This window comes from Ptychodera flava (genome assembly GCF_041260155.1).
Source record: "Ptychodera flava strain L36383 chromosome 3 unlocalized genomic scaffold, AS_Pfla_20210202 Scaffold_25__1_contigs__length_14229661_pilon, whole genome shotgun sequence".
Lineage (NCBI taxonomy): Eukaryota > Metazoa > Hemichordata > Enteropneusta > Ptychoderidae > Ptychodera > Ptychodera flava.
The window spans coordinates 12,356,161-12,376,713 of NW_027248279.1; the positions used below are offsets into that span (position 1 = coordinate 12,356,161).

The 20,553-nt window shown below is 37.0% G+C and overlaps 3 protein-coding genes across 3 annotated transcripts; all 3 read right to left on the reverse strand.

The window, feature by feature from the left end:
* Nucleotides 1-5,266: 5,266 nt before the first annotated feature.
* On the reverse strand, nucleotides 5,267-5,782 carry LOC139125432 (uncharacterized). Its single transcript, XM_070691514.1, has one exon. The coding sequence runs from the start codon at nucleotides 5,780-5,782 to the stop codon at nucleotides 5,267-5,269; it is 516 nt and encodes a 171-aa protein (XP_070547615.1).
* A 710-nt stretch (nucleotides 5,783-6,492) lies between these two features.
* LOC139125433 (uncharacterized) lies at nucleotides 6,493-7,218 on the reverse strand. Its single transcript, XM_070691515.1, has one exon. It carries the CDS (start codon nucleotides 7,216-7,218, stop codon nucleotides 6,493-6,495), a length of 726 nt encoding a protein of 241 aa, XP_070547616.1.
* A 415-nt stretch (nucleotides 7,219-7,633) lies between these two features.
* LOC139125434 (uncharacterized) lies at nucleotides 7,634-9,568 on the reverse strand. The gene has a single exon (XM_070691516.1). The coding sequence runs from the start codon at nucleotides 9,566-9,568 to the stop codon at nucleotides 7,634-7,636; it is 1,935 nt and encodes a 644-aa protein (XP_070547617.1).
* Between the last annotated feature and the right edge of the window lie 10,985 nt (nucleotides 9,569-20,553).

Below are 20,553 nucleotides of genomic sequence, written 5' to 3' on the forward strand. Positions count from 1 at the left end.
GGAGCCCGCGCAATAAGTCAGGTAGTTCCAATCGATGATCGAACAAACTATGCCACTGATCTTAAAAAGGATTTTATTCTAAACAGTGAAATAAAACGATTATCAGGACGGATAGCCTACACGTGGGGCCCCATACTTGCTCTAGTTTCCACCGGTTTAATTACGGGTAAACATTTAGATTTTAAAAAAATCGGGTTTAATATAATACCCGAAATAAATGGATTCAACTATGAAAGCATCGACTCAGCAAACGGAAACGACTCCGTCACCTCAGACGACTACCATTCAGAACCCTACGGAACGGAGCCATAGCGCAATATAGAGAAAATTACATTACCGCCGAAGCATCCAGGGAGAGTTGCTGCGGGCAAGCGACTAGCGGAATGGAACAGGCAAAACAAGGAGAAGAAGCGTCAATCGATAGCAATGACTGAGGTAGACTGTGACAGCTTACCCAGCCCGCCACAACAGTGTGATAGCTGGTATAATAAATGTTATCTTGTTTTAGGAATTATAGGAGTTTCATTGACTGCATTAGGACTATATTGGGGGCGTGCTCGACATATTTGTCCCGTTAAGCGACCGAGTCCAGATCGGAAAGATGAGCCGCCTCAGAAAGCGACGCCTACAGAACCCCCTGCGGAGTCCACCTTCGGAACGGTGGCGGAAAGTAAGTTTTCCCAACCAAGTCCCGGCCCCTCTACATTGTATGAGATGGATTAATACATAATTTTATTTATTATGACTAATGTTAAACCTGTTAAAAATATACATAGCTGTTCTCCAACTCCGTAAGGAATTCCGTAATTATTTTATTTTTCTATTTTATATACTTGTCAGCAATCATGGATACTAAAACAGTTGTAAACACAATGTACGATGGTATTGTAATCGCTGGACTTACGATGGGATATCTAATGATCTCCAGCAAATTTCTGAAAATAGATATTGGCGATCCAAGTCGACCAAATTTGACTCGGTGGATAAAATTAGGTGGAGCGACTGCTGCCGCGGTTGCGACCAAAGATCTCCTTGAACAGAAAAATATTATTCCTGCAGAACCTTATACTTTGTAATGTATATACAGTAAGTATGATCATTTGGATTGAAAGCAAAACAGGCAAACCGGTTACTGTTAATTTTGACCCTTGCATTGACATATCACAGTTTACGAAGATAAGACTTTTACAGTGTTCACTCTTTAATTCATGGTATAACATATCGAGGACAAATACTATAATAAAATATCAAGAAAATGGGCAACCGAAGAAGACTAAATCAATACGTCCAGGTAACTACAATATTGATACACTCAATAAAGAAATCGGGTTGCAGCTGAAATCAAATTTGAAAAATATCTTCCGACAAACCGCGTTCTTCTAACTTTGGCTAAAGATGTTAAAGTATTTTTAATGCTACAGGTAACTTCGCTAACCTCGTCGGCTTTTCAGATAAAAATGAGGACAACCCCGTGGAAAAAAGTACTATGAGTCCGAAGACAGCAGATTTCTTAACAGTCACTAAATACATAGTTCATTCAGATGTCGTTGATGTTACTGGAAATTATGTTTCATTTGGCTCTGGCGAATACATACAGGGGAAAGTATCGGACTGTTTACAAATACTTCCCATCCGGGATACAAAACAAATAAGTGAAAAGGTCACCTATGACTTAAAAACGGGGGCTCAATTTCCATGCCATTGAGAAAAGGCACAGATTGGATGAGTTCAATGCGTATTTGGATAACAGATCAGGATGGAAACATGGTCAATTTCAATAACTGGCCAACTAGCTTTTGTATTGAATTGCTGTAGCTAATGCAGCATAAACCATCCCACGACCAATCCTCCAGCAATATAAATCATTTCATATTTCTTTTGCTCTTGACTGGGCTGATAATAATCTGAGAATTGCGCTGCTTCGCCTTCGGAACGGGCTGACGCAGAGTTGGCTTGCGCCGCTGCTTCTTCAAGGATTTCTGCATCTGTATCTCTTAATTCAGCCGCAGCATGAATATCTTTAGCCTGATTTTCTCTTTCCCAGTCAGCCTGTAGTAATCTTTTTTCTGACCAGACGGCACGATCATGTTCAAATTTTTCTAATGCTTATCATGTCTAATTTTCTCTTCAATAAGAGCCTCACCATTCCCGGAAAGCTTTTGCCCGATAATATTTCCTCCTGTGAATGCCGTTGCATTTAATACAGCACAGAGAACTGTCATTCCTATAGCTGAAGCCATGACTGTATATTTATATTGTACGTAATAATGTTTATATTTCTCTTGCTTTTTGATACTCCTGTTTTTCCTTGTTATTACAAAATATAATATTTTTCACTGTATATAGGACCCTATGGAGTAAATCATGCCTGGTCCAAGTAACTTCTGTCTAGGTGCAATTCACGTAAAAATCTCGAGCTCGAAGATCTGAGTGATGTTAAAGTAACAATAATACTAAGATAGCAGGTAATCATAATAAAGATTATGACCTTGAAAAACAGTTCGTTTTATCACCAGCGACAGCGCAGAAACACATACATTCTGTAGAATTTTCCGAATTGAAAGACGTCGATGAAACCGTAATTGACGCCACAAAGGCTTCAAATGATCCTACTCCTTTTGCTCTGACATGGGATGGGGATAGTCAGAAATTCATGCCTTATAATGTACCGCGTAACATCTTAGATATATTGGATAGTGAAATTGCAGGAGGTGTTGATGAACTGCCAGGAACTCCAAATGTGATTTATTTTGATAGCAATGTTAACAAATATAAATTGTCTGATTTTCGCCTTTATCTTAAGCCTAATAACCCATACATTACACTACTCGGTATACCGGTTCACCTTAAAATTAGTCCTCTTAATACAATAATGTCTTCAGATAATACACTGCGAAGGTGGATAAATAATGGGGAGAATTATTGTTCATATACAGCTAGCAGGGTTCCAGTAAGATTATTTTGGGACACAATTTTAAAGAAACTGGGTCTGAAAAGTGTGGGGGAGGAGACAGCTGAATTAACTTTACAGACTGCAAATCAACAGATGACTGATAATATGAAAATAATTGAGCATGGTACAGTTGTTATCAAATGTATAAAATTAGGTACAGGAGACGAGTTTGATGATTTAGTTGGAAATATTGCTATAAAAACAGACTCAAGAACACCTTGCACTATTTTCATAACTATTGATAAAGATCGAAAAGATTTAGATATTTTTACTCGTACTCAGGAAGAAAGTAGTTCCGGCAACATTTCATTTGTTAAAAAAGATACAACTACTTACACTTTAGATATCAGTACTATTTATCTAAAACACTCATAATATTTGAAGTAATGGTCTTCCGTCACATTTTAAGTTCAGAAGAAATTTCTAAAATTTTATCTATCGGGTGAACAAGTTAACTCTCGAGTTCAGAAAAAATTCTGTAGAAAATTTTCATGAAAACTGTAGAATGGCAGACCTGTGTCATGACATCACAGGTAAGTTAAAGGTCTCTGCGCATAAATTACATGTACACTGTAGAGGATGGATCCACTGAAAATTTCTTCTTGTGGTCATCAAAGTATAACAACAAATTTTTGCCATTCTTGTTAAACCATTCAAAGCTTAATTTACAGTGTAATATTTGTGGATAATGTTTGAAATCATTATAAAATTTTCTGAACTGTCTCGCACGAACATGTTTAATGTCACAGTTCTCTTCAACCCAATCAATAAAATTCTCCTTTTTCTTTTTCTTCTTGCTGAAATGACTGAAAGCTTTTTCCAACCACTGACCGTACAAGTAGTTATCCTATAAATTTTGTTGATTGCGTGCTTTAAAACCATCGTAGAAATTCTTGAAACCAATCTTGAACTCTTCGAATGAATTCGTGATACTTGGCGGTTCCAGTATCTCGGGGATCACCACTCCTCTCTGGTAAGATCGCTTCAACTCATTGAAAATTTCATCGGGAGAAATCACTTTCTTGCGCTTTGGTTTTGGAGTTTGTTGAACTTCTAGTTGAGGCACCTCCGGTTCTGCCAGTGGTGAAAATTGATGATTATTTCCAATAACTATATCACGATAAAATTTCACACAATGCCTAATTCGCTCATTCAGGGCTTCTGGATTATTTGCTGGGAAATATTTATACTCCAATCCATCTAGTAGTAACTCCTCTTCATCTGTAGAGCTTGTAAGTGAAACCATATCCCAGTCAATTGAAGTCTGTGTTGAAGAGTTTCCATCCATTATTGAAATGTGACTGTTTCACAGCTTTCCGTCTGCTTAAATAGCCATACAGATGTTGAAATACCACAGTGAGTCATCTGAAAACACTGGCGTGAAAACTCTTCAAAACGACGATAATTTCTTCTAACAGCTTTAATGCCAACACGGACAGAGTATTTTATACAGACAAACTTGAGAAATACAGAGTAGCATAAAGCTACAGAACGTAAATCTATCAACGGTTTTGTGCTTAATTTGCATATATGTTGTGCTTAATTTGCATATACGTTGTGCTTAATTTGCATATACGTTCATTGTACGTTTCAAGCATTCATACCAAGTTAAGGATCTCTGTTATGTAAATATATTCAAAGTGTATAATTCATTCATTTGCTAGAGGGTCTTTTTTCATACTCCTCCTCCTCGATATGTTGAAGCATATCGAAATAAAGTCCATGAAGTTCAAAGCAGTTCTAATTTCACAATTTCATGTACAGATTGTATAAATCATGTAATCTACATCCTGAAAATTGAAAACAAAATGTTGATTTGAAAACTTATCAGTTATGTCCATCATAAAGTCAATCAATGTCTAGTTCCAAAGGACACAATTACGAAATAGGTTGCGTAAGTGTATTAGATCCAACTTGGACTTTCACAACGCGTACATGTCCATCTTTTCCTGGTTGGACAGCAATCACTCTACCCATAGGCCAATTACCACGAGGGGTTCCAGGTGAGATTACCAGAACTACATCTCCAATTTTGATATCCTTGTGTGGATGGATCCACTTCCTTCTGGAATTTAAGCCTGGTAACCATTCTTTCATCCAACGGTGCCAAAAGTGTCTTACCAATTTTGGATTCGTCTCCATCTTTTCTTAGGATTAAAGTCAGTTGAATCCACAGACTCTGGTGCAAATTGTCCACCGATCTGCCTATGCAGAAAATGATTCGGTGATAGGGTGTGTTGTCAGCTGGATTTGCTGATTGATATGTCAATGGTCTAGAATTGATTAGCGCTTCAGCTCCTGTAAACGCAGTCATCAGTTCTTCATCTGTAACATCAGCTTTGCCCAAAATGCATAGATAGCTCTTTTAGCAGCTTTTATCATGGTTTCATGTACACCACCAAAATGTGGTGCAAGTGGTGGATTAAAGTTCCACTTTATTCTTCGATTGGCAGTTGCTTTTCTGATCCGGTCTCGATCCAACAGTTTTACCAACTGTCTCAGCTCCTTATCAGCTCCCACAAAGTTACCACCATTATCGGACATCATTTCACATGGAAGACCTCTCCGGTTCGTCATCCGGTAGAATGCATTAAGAAATGAGTCAGTGTCAAGTCCAAAGGCTATTTTCAAATGAACTGCCCTTGTTCCAAGACATGTAAACAAACATGGATATCGTTTCTCTCTGCGTTTTCCTCTTCCCTGAAGAGTAATGAATGGTCCTGCAAAATCCGTTCCTGTATAGGCAAAAGCTCGTAGTGATTTCTTCAGTCTTATTTCTGGTAGAGGGTTCATTATTTGTTCTGCTGCTTTCGCCTTCTTCGTTCGCATTCATTGCATTTCTTCTCCCATTCTCGAATTTCTTCTCTGGCAGAAATTATCCAGTATCGAGTGGATATTTCTGACAATGTCTGATTTGTGCCTGCTGCATGCTTTCCTTCTTCATGGTAAAACTTGACAATAAGCCTAGTTACCCAATGCTTCCGTGGCAAGATGATAGGGAAACGTGTATGATATGGTAGACAATCTGCATACTTCAATCGACCATCACATCTTATCAGACCATCGCTATCAAGCCTAGGCTGAAGTACAAGTAACTTACTGCTTTTGGGTAGTTTCTTGCCATTTGCCAGTGATGAATATTCTTGTGAAAAGGCTTGCATCTGCATCTTTCTTATTATTCTAATTTCTGCATTTTCCAGCTCTTCAGGCAACAGTTCTCCTGTGCTTCTTTGATTTGGCTGACAGTTTCCAGAAACGATAAACCCATGCAGTGATCCGTTTAAGTCTTTTCCAACAGGAGAAGTGTATTGGATCGAGTCGCCAATTAGCATCTTTCTCAGCTATGTTCATGTATGATTGACTCTCTGGAATGCAATCATTCTTTTCCAGATCTTCAGGCAACAGTTCTCCTGTGCTTGTTTGATTTGGCTGACAGTTTTCCAGAAACCGATAAACCCATGCAGTGATCCGTTTAAGTCTTTTCCAACAGGAGAAGTGTATTGGATTGAGTCGCCAATTAGCATCTTTCTCAGCTATGTTCATGTATGATTGACTCTCTGGAATGCAATCATTCTGTAGATGTACTTTGCTTGTATGTTGGATACATCTTCTCGTTTCTGTGGTCGATTTCTCTGATACTTTGATGGTGTATACTTCTTCTTTGCATAGAAAGTTGGACCATTCCACCACATTTTGTTGTCAATCAAGTTCGATGCCTGTACACCTCTTGTTGCAATGTCAGCTTGATTGTCTTTTGTCAGGACATGCCGCCACTGATCAGGACTTGTAGAATTCTGTATTTCACCAATACGATTTGCGACAAATGGCTTAAAATGTCTACTACGTCCTCTCACCCACCAAAGAACATCCATACTGTCTGACCAAAAGGTTGACTGCTTAAGTTCGGTCTCTAAAGCTCTTGAAGAGGCTGTGGCCAGCCGCAAGCCCAAAATTGCTCCCATCAATTCAAGGCGAGGAATACTTGTAGCTTTTAAGGGTGCTACTCTTGTTTTTGCAGCTACAATTTGGCTGTGTACCGAACCATCATCGTAAGCATATCTTGCATAGGTCACTGCACAGTAAGCCTCTTGAGATGCATCTACAAATGTATGCAAAGTCAACAATTTGTCTTTCTCAGAAGGTAGTTGTAGGCATCTTGGGATTTTGATATTGGCGAGGTCATTAAGTTCAGAAAACCACTTGTAACCTTTTACCTCCAAATCTGTAGCAGGTGTATCATCCCAGTCCAATCCAGCGGCCCACATTTCCTGGAGAAGGATTTTTGCTCGGATAATGTAAGGTGCCAGCATACCAAGTGGGTCAAACAGCGTAGCAATCTTCTTTAGGAAGTTGCGTTTCGAGAATACAAACTTCTCAGGCGGATTCAGTTGAAATGTGAAGACATCTTCTTTCGCCAACCACAATACACCAAGTGTCTTCAATTTCGGTTTGCTTTCATCAAAGTCCATCTTGCAAGCCCTATCTTCTGTGGGTATCTGTGACAATACTATTGGCGAATTCGATAGCCACTTATGAGCATGCATACCAGCTCTCTTCCATAATTCAGATAATTGTCTATAAAGTTCGATGCCTTGTTCGTCATTCATCACAGAGTCCATGCCGTCATCCATATATGTTGATTTCAACACAGTTTCTGCTGCCATAGGAAGTTCATCTTCATTAGCTTTTGCATGTGACAAACTGAGCTTGAAATGGTGAACAGTTTGCTCCGAATACCACACGCTTGAACTCGTACACATCTGGTGGTTTATCTGTTTGTAGCTCTCTCCAGAGAAATCTGAAGTATGGCCTGTCTTCCGGTGCTATCTGTATCTTTAAATACATCTCAGAAATGTCTGAAACCAAGGCAACAGGATTTTTCCTAAAACGGAGAAGAACATCAAATAGGTCACGCTGCAATTTAGGACCTTGGTGTATAACATCATTCAGAGCTACGTCTTCATACTTGGCTGAAGCATCGAACACAATGCGAGTTTTTGTTGTAGTTCTATCAGGGCGTACTACTGCGAAGTGCGGGAGATACCATTTGCTTTGGTTCTCTTCAGCTTCTGGTATCTTGTGAACATATCCTTTGTTCACATATTGTCTGATATTTTCAACGTACGCTTTGCCAATGTCCTCGTTCTTTAACAACTTCTTTTCTGTATTCCAAAGTCGTTGTTTGGCCATATCATAGTTGTTTGGTAGTTCAGGGACGTCTTCCCTCCAAGGAGTAGCTACCTGGTATCTTCCATCTACAAACGTGAGTGAATTTTGGACCTTGTGTAACGCTATTTGGTCATCTCTGCTCAGAACTGGAATTTCTGATATATCTGGAATATCCTCAATCTCCCAAAACTGCCTTAGGGTGTTGTTGATCTCTGCGAGTTCTGACGAGTGCTTCACAAAATACGTATGAGCGAAATTTGTCTGGTGCTGCATCTTATCTACATTACTGCAAACAGTGTTGCCAATACATGTCCACCCAAGAGGAGTCAGTCTAGCTATTGGTTCACCAGGACGTCCTCTGATGTCTCTGTATGAATAGTGAAGATCAGCATAGTCCATACCAATGAGAATATCAATAATTGGTTTGGAACCAAGTTTTGGAAAGCTGATACCATCTAGATGTGACCATCTTCCAGCATACTTACTCCAGTCCACTACTTGCATGTTGCCCGTCACTTTATCTGTAGTGAAGGCTGTGACTTTCATATCAACTCTACCATTTACACTTTCTAGTCCGATTTCCACTGGCATTGTCTCAAAAGTTTCAATTTGTCCATTTAAGACATTCACATCCACTCGTTGTGGTTCACCTTTAATACAAAGTTCAGCGGCAATGTCAGCATTGACATAAGTCTTTGTACTAGCGTCATCCAAACGTGCATTCACTGTGGTTCTGCGACTCCCATTCTTCAGGATAACTGGAACAGTACGAAGTGCAGTGAAACTGGCTTGATGGGTCGACTTTGACATCATTGTTGTATTAGGCAACTGACCTGATTTGCGTAGACGCTCCTCCTCCATGGGGGATGTAGCTATATCATTACATGCAGCATTAGCCTTTTGTTGGACAGAAGTGTTCAGCATACCCTTGTTAGAAGTGCCACAGGGTGCAACATCTTCCCTATTTGGACTCATATGTCGACTTGGATTGGAACTTTTGTGAAAAAGTCTGTTATGGTTGTCTCTGCAGCCATTTATTCCACAGATTCTTGTTCGACGACACATTTTTCCTTGGTGATCGTCTCCTAAGCAACGATAACATAGTTTAGCCATTTTTGCAAAGTCCCACCTTTCAACAGCATCCATTTTCTTGAACTCCTCACACTTCCACACACCATGATGATTGTTGCAGAACTTGCACAATCTAGGTCCACCTCTAGGTTTATTATTGTAACCGAATGTACTTTCATTATGTCCAAAGAATGTTTTGTTAGTATTCCTTGTCTTTTTGTATTCGACAACACCTGCAGGTTTGTCACTTAGACCTTCAACAGTTTCAAAAGCAATTGTCTGAAATTCTGCTTCTTTGTTGATCCACTCTCTTAGTACCTCTACCGATTCTATCTTCTCTTTTTCAAATAACCAACGATGATACTGCGATAACATTGTTTTGTCATCTTCTTCTGCAGCTTGATATAGAGCGATCCCTGACCAAACTCATCAGCTCGACCAGCTTCCTTCAAATTAATTACTGTTATGTCTAACAAATCAGCAAATTTCTCGACATCTTTCGGATGCCCTGGTTAAAGTTTAAAGTTTTCAAGTTCTTCAATGTGAAGAGCAATCTGACGATGCTTACCTCCGTATTTTCGATTCAACCTGTATTTTGCAGCTTCATATGCTGTCGCAGAATGTCCGAGGTTTTCTATCGCTTTTAGTGCTTCCCCTGACAAGCACTGACGTAACTGTAGCAACTTGTATTCAGCAGTTGCAGGAGCTTGGTCAATACAAGCAGTAAAAGCAGCTTTCCAATTTTCATATGTCCGTTTATCACCAGAAAAGACAGGAATAGACACCCGTTGTAACTGTTTCCAAAGGTCATGACCAATAGCAGTGGAAGTTGTCTGAGTGGGGGATTGATCCTGTGATCTTTCTGTAGGTACAGTAGTGTCAACATTAGTGTCAGTTGGTGAATGCCTTTTTTGCTCATTTGTACTCACTAGTTGAAGTTCAGTGTCTATTTGGCTTTCAAGTTGTTGATGTTTTAATTGTACCTCTTTTTCAGCATCTGTTACTCGTTCATGCTCCCTTTTCAGTTCTTCTTCATACTCTTTCATGCGACGGATATATTCTGCTTCAAGTTTATTTCTATTGTATGTAATTTCTTTTTCCCTTTTCTCCACTTCCGCTCTAACATACTGAGCATATTCACGAGCTTCTGTCTCAGCTAGATGAAACCTGTTGATCTTTTCTGATAAGGTAGATTCCACGTCCTCTTTATCTTTCTTGTGTTTACTTTTTCTGTACACGCTACTTTCTACTGTCGAAGGTTCATCTTTTCTAGCGTCTAAATAGTCCTGAACTCTGTCCTGTGCATTTTCGAACTGTTTTTCAAGTATGTCCATTTCTTGACCGACTTTTTGTCCATTTTTGTTATCTTTTCTCTTGAAATATTCGTTTGACAGCAAAGTCATAACTTCCATAGCCTTTTCTTGTGCTGTATTAAGATTTTCTCGAAAACATTTTACTTCTTGGCGACTAGGTAGTTCTTCTTCCAACAACTGTAGCAACTGGTGTCTACTTCTGGTAAAAGTTGACTTCGCTTTTGCCTTCTGTTGCTTCAGAACTTCCAACTGCTGTATTTCTTCTTCTTGCGCCTCATTCACTTCTTCCTCTGCTTCATGCTCTTCTGCTGTGTCTGCTGCTGCCATCTTCGTCCTGATACTTCTGTAGACCTTCCCACTAATTCTTCGACGAATACTTCCACTTGTAGACCAAACGCAGGCTCTGCATCGACCAAATCTTCAACCATGCTCTGCTACCAAAATGGCATGAATAACTCTTCAAAACGACGATAATTTCTTCTAACAGCTTTAATGCCAACACGGACAGAGTATTTTATACAGACAAACTTGAGAAATACAGAGTAGCATAAAGCTATACACAACGTAAATTTATCAACGGTTTTGTGCTTAATTTGCATATACGTTGTGCTTAATTTGCATATACGTTGTACTTAATTTGCATATACGTTCATTGTACGTTTCAAGCATTCATACCAAGTTAAGGATCTCTGTTATGTAAATATATTCAAAGTGTATAATTCATTCATTTGCTAGAGGGTCTCTTTTCCAAACACTGACGTAAATATTTATTATATGACAGTGAGTCATCTGTAATCTCCCTTCAATCCAATAATAGAATGCCGTTCCGACAGTCACGTTCTGATAGTGGATAACCCAGTGAGTCATAGCTAGCGCTGAGTGACCTATATCTGACTCAGTGGGGAATTCCCTCTTCCACGCATGCACAATAGAAAACGCATATGGGGGATTACCCAGTGAGTCATAGCTAGTGCTGAGTGACCTATATCTGACTCAGTGGGGAATTCCCTCTTCCACGCATGTACAATAGGCAAACGCATAAGAGGGGATTACCCTTCTCTACGTAGTTAAATAAAACAAAATTTATCACAGTTGACCTCGTTTATATTACTACTTTCGATATTACATTAACACTCCTCTAGTGAGTGTTCTCATCGTAAGTTAGCGTAACGGTGGCGGGCCAGACAGTAAAGACAACACGCTATGGCAATAACTTCACTATTCTATACTTAACCCGATTTGGATTTTACATGTACACAAATGTAAATTGTGTAGCCCTCCATTCTCCATTTTCCTAGGATTTCGTTTTCGTTTGTAGCATTTAACACACAAACGATTCACGGACAGTGAGATTCTTGATTCAAGGTCATTTACATGTTAATTTATTTCTGTATTGAGCCTATTTTCAATATTCAGTGCAACAATTTAAATGGGTCCCTTGCCATTTGTTGATCATATAGAGCGTTGCTTGCAGTAGTCTATGGCATTTAATCAATACAAAATTTGCATATATAATGAAACTTTTTAACAAGGAAGTGTATCAAAGACATTTGATTAATCTTCTCGGGTACATTGGTTATACTTAGATTTATTCATAGTAAAAGTGTGATGACCATGTAGTACTGATTAATAACATATAATGAAATTCTGTACTTCTTGAATATGACGAATGTGAATCTGATATCATTTGTAACTTAATGTGATAGGACTTCTAAACTTCAGCAGCTGTATTCATTCAAGCACATTCATGCTTGAATTTTATGAGTGTCTCATATTATCATTAGCTCATTTACACATTTCATGCCTTTTACTAATTAGGCCATGAACAAAACTTAGTGGAGTAGATTTGATCAAAGTTGCTTTTAACATACTTGTGCATAATGAACATGCTATGTTTACACCATATCTACATTTTGTAATATTTATTGAATACATTTTTTGAAGTTTGACTGAGTCTCACATAATTAGTTAATATTTTAAGAAATATATCCCCTTTCTCTCCACAGATTTCAAGATTTAATTACCAATTATAGCTTGCGGCATCCACCACAAGGGAGCATAGAAATAAAAGAACTGGGCAATTTGACACACAGGTATAGAATTGAAAAACCTTTGCTGTCAATCATACCAAATTCACTTACTTTGACCTGATCATGTCATTACCCCTACATTATTTGTGATGCATAACAGTCAAATAAAACAACCAATCAGGAACCATTCTTGTCACAATTAAACAAAATTCTAAAGTTACTCTTGAAAAGTTTAGATTTCTCCAACTTATTTTAGATGTTGTGTAACTTCCTGAGTTTGTTCTTTCTATGGCATTGTATGGTGTTACTTTAAAATTCATATTATTTGTCCATTTTAAGAATAATTTGTCTTGCTTTGTATACTATAATTAAAGACTGATTGATATTCATGTGTCATGTAATATTAAAGAAACATTTTGATGAGATAAAGTTTGGTGTTCGACGTTCTGTGATTTATTTTGTGAACAAGGATGTCTCCCAAATTCCTGCAGCGACTATATATTAATAGCAAAGGTGACGGCATAACTCTTTCATTGTAGCCGATGTCACTAATATCTTGTGATGTTGTGTCACCATTTTATTTATATATATATATATATATATATATATATATATATATATATATATATATATATATATATATATATATATATATATATATATATAATATATATATATATATATATATATATATATATCGTCTCCTGACGATTGCCAAGCGCATGAAACAGTCTGTAGAGTAACCACGACAAGTTCCACGTCTAGCCATATATATATATATATATATATATATATATATATATATATATCTATATATATATATATATATATATATATATATATATATATATATATATATTATATATATATATATATATATATATATATATATATCACTGTATGAACACCCAATAATTCAGATAAATTCACATTAATGAGTTGCCAGTATTATAGAATAATACACGTGAAGCCACATGAATCCAAATGAATACAGGCTTGCTGAATACAAAAAAATGGATTCTCGACTGTATCCATCTGTATATGCACTCTTCAACTAAAATACAGGCAATAATCCATGTTAATACAGTAAGTATTATAGGGTTTTTATGCAGTATATATATATATATATATATATATATATATATATATATATATATATATATATATATATATAATATATATATAATATATAGTGTAAACACGCACGACACTCACTACAGCGTGCTTTGAATCATGTTCCTAGGTATATAGAAGGCATTAGAAATTGGAAACTAAATGCAATACATTGTCATTCAAGTTCTACATAAACTGATGCTTAGTGCTTATACTCTCCTTTCTGTTTCAATTTTCAAATGATCACTTCTTAACGGAGTTCAAACTTTGGTATAATTTGGTATACCAGTTTGTTTTGTCAGATACCTGTTCTACCTTTTTTTTTGCGATTCTCTTATCAGCTTGTATTTTCTTTAAAACTAGCTTTTTCTAAGACTGTGAATTTCACTGAGTAGTGTTTCTACTTCCTTTTCAGCGTCCCGACAGCGCTGCCTGTTCTTTTGACACTGCTCCTCTAATTGTGACTTTTGTGTAAAGTTTCGGCTAACTCTTTTCTAGAATCGTCTTTATTGTGACAGCTGATTGTAATTTCGAGTTTTCTTTCAGGGCAGTGTCTAGTTGAGTTTGTAAAGACTGAATTTTTGACTGTGCCAATGTCAAGTATCTGATGTCAGAATCCGATAGCTTTTGCAGTCTGCTTTGGAAAGGTAGTAAGCTTCGGGCCTGTAAGCTGAGTGGTTTCCATCGTCGCTTTGATGGGAGGAATCAGTGTGCCCCTTTGGGTCAGTTTTTCGTCCAGACCTGTAATAAATAAGAAAATTTTCACCGGTTAGCTTCAAAAGGTAGAAAAAAGAGAATACTTGTGTCATTGAAACATATTCTATATCCTTCATCAAGTTTAACGTTCCTCCTAAGACAACAAAAAAGACAGCAAATCTTTCATTATATTGTAGAAATATAACGAGAGAAATTGAGTTGTGTAAAACGAAACTGGCTCGAACCATTTAACTTTAATTTTGATAATACACTATGCTTTAATTTTGCAATACAATTTACTTTCTATTCTCGTTATGTAATTTAGGATATTGACTTTTAATATGTTGGATGAACCTCAATTAGTCATTAATAGCTTTGTGGACTCTTTTCTTTTTATTGTAGTTTAAGAAATCTGAATATATTAAATGGCAAATGTACCAACGGTGTCTAAACCAATATATTGCAATAAGTGGTAATAATGACGAATCGCTCAAAGTCATTAAATATGAGAATTATGTAGGATCACTCTTATCAATCTTCAAACATTGGTAAGCTACGTTATAATAAAAATGATTCAAAATATGCAAAAAGCGGACGATCAAAAGATCATGCTCATCAAACTTTCAGCATAAGTTAACCTTTTATTTTTAATAAGATAACATCTTAACTAGTGCATTTACTTTATCACTTCAGTTCAGTTTATTTCGCTAGAAATATAAAAATAATCGCAATCATAAATCCATAATCCAATAACACTATGTCAGAATTTTTAAGACAATAGTTGTCAACATAGACACAAAACAGCACAGAACAGACAGTAAATAGACGGTACACAAATAAAGTCAAATTCATGAAAGAAAGATATATGGACCTCTGGCCAAAAGACCAAGAAGTGATGTCAGGTGTTTCGAAAATAGTAAGTGCATCCTGCCCCACATGCGGCACCCGCCATATATCAATCTGTAAGTCAGATAGGTAGTGGTCACTAACTAAGGCCCCATGTCACCGATGCCATCAGTGATCATTTTTCGAAGAGAGATATTGTATTTATCTACCAGCTTGCGATACCTGCCAAAAAGCGTTTGAATGTAGAGACAAGTCTCTCCCTGGTGTAACCTTGATTTAACAGTTCGTAAGAGAGATGGCCATGTCTCTCTACAAAATCACCATATGAACTGCATGCTCTTGCATATCGAATAAGCTGGGAAATGTATAGCCCACAAGCTGGTGAGAGTGGAATATTACTGATGAGTTATGGAAAATTGATTATACTAAGGTTGAAATCATCTCATTTGTCATATAGCCTAGTAGAAAGGTGACCATTAGAGTCAACTTCAAGTAAAATGTCCAGATATGAAGCAGAAGTGGCCGTTTCTGTAGATTCTTTAATCTCTAATTCTGGAGGATAAATCATAGCGATATATTTACTGAATTCGGAGTTATTCAATGAAATAACATCGTCTATGTATCTAAATGTAAGGTTGAAAGTTAGAGCTACAGAGACCTTTTTCTGCTTGATAAGGTTCTGGATAAATTCTGCCTCGTATGAGAAAAAAATAAGTCGGCAAGTAAGGGAGCACAGTTAGTGCCCATAGGAATTCCTATACACTGTTGGAAAATATGTCCTCCAAATTCAACAAATATGTTGTCAATGAGGAAATCAAGCATACTGATTATGTCTTACGGAAACCAAATGATATGACACAGATCAGAAAACAACAAGATAACGCGACCAAAAAACCCAACGACTTTTGGGGAAAAGTAGTATCAACATGCATGTAGCCAGTCTTTTAAACGACGTCTGAAATGCTTTCTTTCACTTAACCGTTTTATAGAATCTGGAAGTTTATTCCATAGCATAGTTGCAGGAAATTGTCAAATGGTGTTGGCTTAAAGTAATATAGACGGTTTCACCAGTTTTACGACGTGTTGAATAACTATGAGGCACTGGATCCTAACCTTATTAATGTGAGCCTCCCAAGTCGAGTGCTCTTCTAAAATCCCCAGATAATTTGTCGACGATACATTCGCTACCAAATTTCCAGCAATACTCAAGCTGCCCTCTGTATTTACCTGCCTCTGGGATATTTTTATAACATAAAAGTTGTGTTTTCTTTCTTCATTATCTGTGAGCTTGTTTGCACTGCACCAATCACAAACCTTCTGAAAGTCAACATTAATCTGGTCAAGGTTGATGACACTTGTGTTTGTAATAAAGTTGAACATATTTGTATCGTCAGCAAATCGATGAAAATGGAATGTATCAGTTGAATTCACAAAATCGTTTACATATAACTGAAGTAAAATGGGGCCAAGAATAGACCCCTGGAACCCCTCATTCAATTGACCTATAGGACGAAAAGACATTGCTTATATTGATGGCTTGCTTTCGTTCTGAAAGATAGCTTTTAAACCAGTGTAAAGGCAACCCCCTATACTATAATAGTCTAATGTTTGTAACATAATGTAATGGTTAATTGTATCAAAAGCCTTTCCAATGTCAATAAAAATCACAATAGTTGTGAAACCATCGTCAAGTTTTTCCATCATATCAGAGATCAAATCGGACAAAGCGAGTTTTGTACTATGTTTTCTGCGAAAACCAAATTGCGTCTTGAGAAGAAAATCATACTTCTCCAGGTAAGTGATGAGTTGGCTTTCAACAGCAGATTCAACTATTTTACTGAAGACTGGTAAAACAGAGATAAGCCGATAATTTCAAACATTCTTAACAGAGCCCTTTTTATACACTGGTATGACTTTGGCGACTTTAAGTCGTTAGGAAAAACGCTTTGACTTAAAGAACAATTTATTACACGTGTCAGTGGATAAGAAATAATATGTGCTGCATGGTTTACAAGCCTAGGGTGAATCATATATTGCCCGACGGATTTATTGGGGTCAATATTCTTAATTTCATTGAACACATCATTTTCAGAGACCGGAGGAAGAAAAAAGAATTAACATGGTCGCCCTTCGGATATTGACGACAATTCCGTTGTTACGAATTATCGTAGCAAGATTTGGTACCACAGGTAAAGTACCCATGATACTCTACAGCAATATCAACACTATCCGACAGACAAGGTTGGTCGGGTCTATTTGTAAGCAATTTGTCTGGGGTACGTTTTGTACAGGAATTGTTCAAAATTTCATGTAAAATTTCCATTTCTTGTTGGTTTTACCATTGGCACCAATTACCCGATTGGTATAATATTTTTTCTTTGCTGATTTGACTAGTTTCGTCAGCAGAGTTTTATATAACACTTCACAAAATGCTTGATATGCGCTTGGCATATTTACGTATATTGAGGTATAAAGAACACAATATTAATTGCATATTCAACGTATATCTTTGTATATTGAACATTTCAATACCTTGGTATGCGTAGCGTATATCTATGCATACCATGAGTATATGTAATGCAGATCTTTGCACACTAAGTGTACACTGAAGTTTTGCATTTATTAATATACTTACATGTATACTTAACGTATATGACACATTTACAGAATCAGTATATGTGTATACATTGCTGTATATAAAGCATTTTACCCAGTGTAATGTGTTTTTATTTTTAACATTTCCACTAAACAATTAATAATATTAATAATAATAATTAATATAAGTATTATATAGAAATAATAACGCGAATAACGCGACAGTTCTACGGTACTATACACATTCTCGCGCTCCCAGGCTCAATTGCGCATGCTCATACTGGCAGACTACGTCACCTGTGTTTTGCTTCCGGCGCGGCCGACTTGGCAACTTAGGTTGAGCAAACAAATAACGAACAGCCAAACGCACTCTCAGTGATGGCGGCCATCGTATTGTGTGCATACCGAGACGATCGCTCGCCGCGCGTGTTGTTCCTCGAATTCTGACCCATAATCATTTTAAAATGCATTCAAATGTGATAGTGAAAGCTGTTCTCAATTAATAAGGTGGCATACTCAGCATAGCTGGATGTTTATCGCTAGTTTACCTTTGACCTCGCGACATTTGCAGGAGAAGTTTCTTAGCACGGACAACTTGATAACATGATAAAGCATGGCGGTCTGTAAGTATTTTCATTAATGTTTTGTGTAATTTACGAGGTTCAGATTTTAAGTAAATCAATTTTAACAAGATTGAAACCGATTTAACTATTGTATGTTACTTTACGCAGATGATATTGTACTCTTTTCTGATTCGGAAGCTTATCTTTAGAAAATGTTAGATCAATTTAGTATTTGGTGTAAAAAATGGAGATTGTCTGTAAATGCTTTGAAATCAAAAGTTGTTCATTTTCGAAAAAAAACGACGAACGCAGTCGTCACGGTTTTAAAGTAAGTGATTATATTCTAGATTATGCATCAAATATAAATATTTAGGAATTGTTTTCGACGAACATCTTGATTTTTCAGTAACTGCCACTGCTCTGGCTGATGCAGCTAACAGGGCCCTAGGTGCTCTGATAGCAAAATTTAAATTTTTGAATAATATGGGTTTAAGACATATACTAAAATTTATGAAACTTCGATTGTACCAATCTTAGACTATTGTTCAGGGGTCTGGGCTTACGAAAGTACAATGTCTGTGAATCTGTTCAGATAAGAGCATTAAGGTTTTTCCTTGGGATACACAAATTTGCTCCTACGTTGGCTATCAAAGGAGATACTGGATGGAAATCTTGTGTTTCAAGGCATTGGGCAAACAAAGCACGCCTGTGGAATCGGTTGTGTAATTTGAATGAAAATAGATTAACTAAGAAAATATTTTTATGGGATAATTCGTTACATAGTAATAACTGGGCATCAGAAATGTATAATATTTTCGATAATTCAGAAATAGACGACATCTATCCTTGTAATGTAAAAGATATCAAGAGATGAAACAAAACAAATGTAACGAGCATTGGTATACTTATGTGTTAAATAAGCCAAAATTACGTACGTTTGCTAAATTCAAGACGGAGTTTTGCGAGGAAAAATATCTGTCACTGGACATGTCAAGGTCTGAAAGATCCTATTTTGTTCAGCTACGTTTTGGAATTCTTCCTTTACGAATTGAAACGGGGCGATATCGAAATGAGATTATAGAAAGACGTATTAGTAGATTGTGTGATTTAAATGCAATCGAGGATGAGCTGCATTTTATGTTACACTGTCCTATGTATAATGATCATCGTCAACACTTGTATCATGAGGTTGAGTTAACAAATCAGGGTTTTTCCTCTTTTGATGATATGCAAAAATTATGTTATCTTATGTTGAATAATGCTAGATTAACGGCAAAATATATCAAGAAAGCGTTTCAGAAAAGACGCAACACTTTATTCAATTAGTTGACGCAGTGTATGCTGCAAATATTTCTTTCCTAAGTTTGTCACGAATGAGATGTTGATTTACATTATTTATTAGTTTTAACGCTAGTTCATTATTGTCTTCGTCTTGAGACCCTCTATAGTCCTTAATTTTGCTTTATAGTGACTTGTAAGCCCGTTGGACTGGATGACCTCTCATAATGTATGACTTGTAATCAGTTCTTTGTATTAGTGATGTCATAAGTCACTATAATAAATATAACTACTACTACTACTACTAACCGTGTCCGCAGTGATTTAATCTGTACATTTGATGGCGTGATTTGTCATGGGTTATTTTTTATGCGTGTGGGTTTTTTATTTACGTCCATATGTGCGTTGCAGTTGAGCATGTCACGCATGTCTCCCTGGTAACGGGTTTGTTTACACACTGGCATATTTTCTGGCGCCTTTTTCAATCGTCTGTTGGCCTAGACTGTGAAAATGTCATTCGAATTTCATGCTCGTGTGCTAAAAAACCGGTGTCGTATTTGTGCACGGAAAATAAATGGCACAAGTTATCCATGCTCCAATTTTATCGTGGAGTTAAAGAATTGTTTCAGAGTACAGTTTTAGTGAAGACATTCTGATGTTCACCCGTCCAATTTTTGTTGTCTCTGTAAGAGAGTCATTGCTTCATGGCAGCAGGCAGAAAGCAATAACAAAACCTATCGGCCAGGGACACACTTAGTGAAATGGTCCAGACACTGTAGAGTACGGAGATGTGCGGTGTGTGATGCATTGTGTAAGGCAGGAAAGAAAAAGAAAGACAGTAAAAACAGGGGCAGACCAAGTCAATACCAAGGCAGTGACATTTCTGGTATCACTGGCAAGGAGACAGGAAAGACGGGGAAACTACA

Coding starts and splice junctions, on each gene's coding strand:
- LOC139125434 (XM_070691516.1), bottom strand. CDS start 9,568: ATGTTATCGCAGTATCATCGTTGGTTATTTGAAAAAGAGAAGATAGAA.
- LOC139125433 (XM_070691515.1), bottom strand. CDS start 7,218: ATGTGGGCCGCTGGATTGGACTGGGATGATACACCTGCTACAGATTTG.
- LOC139125432 (XM_070691514.1), bottom strand. CDS start 5,782: ATGCGAACGAAGAAGGCGAAAGCAGCAGAACAAATAATGAACCCTCTA.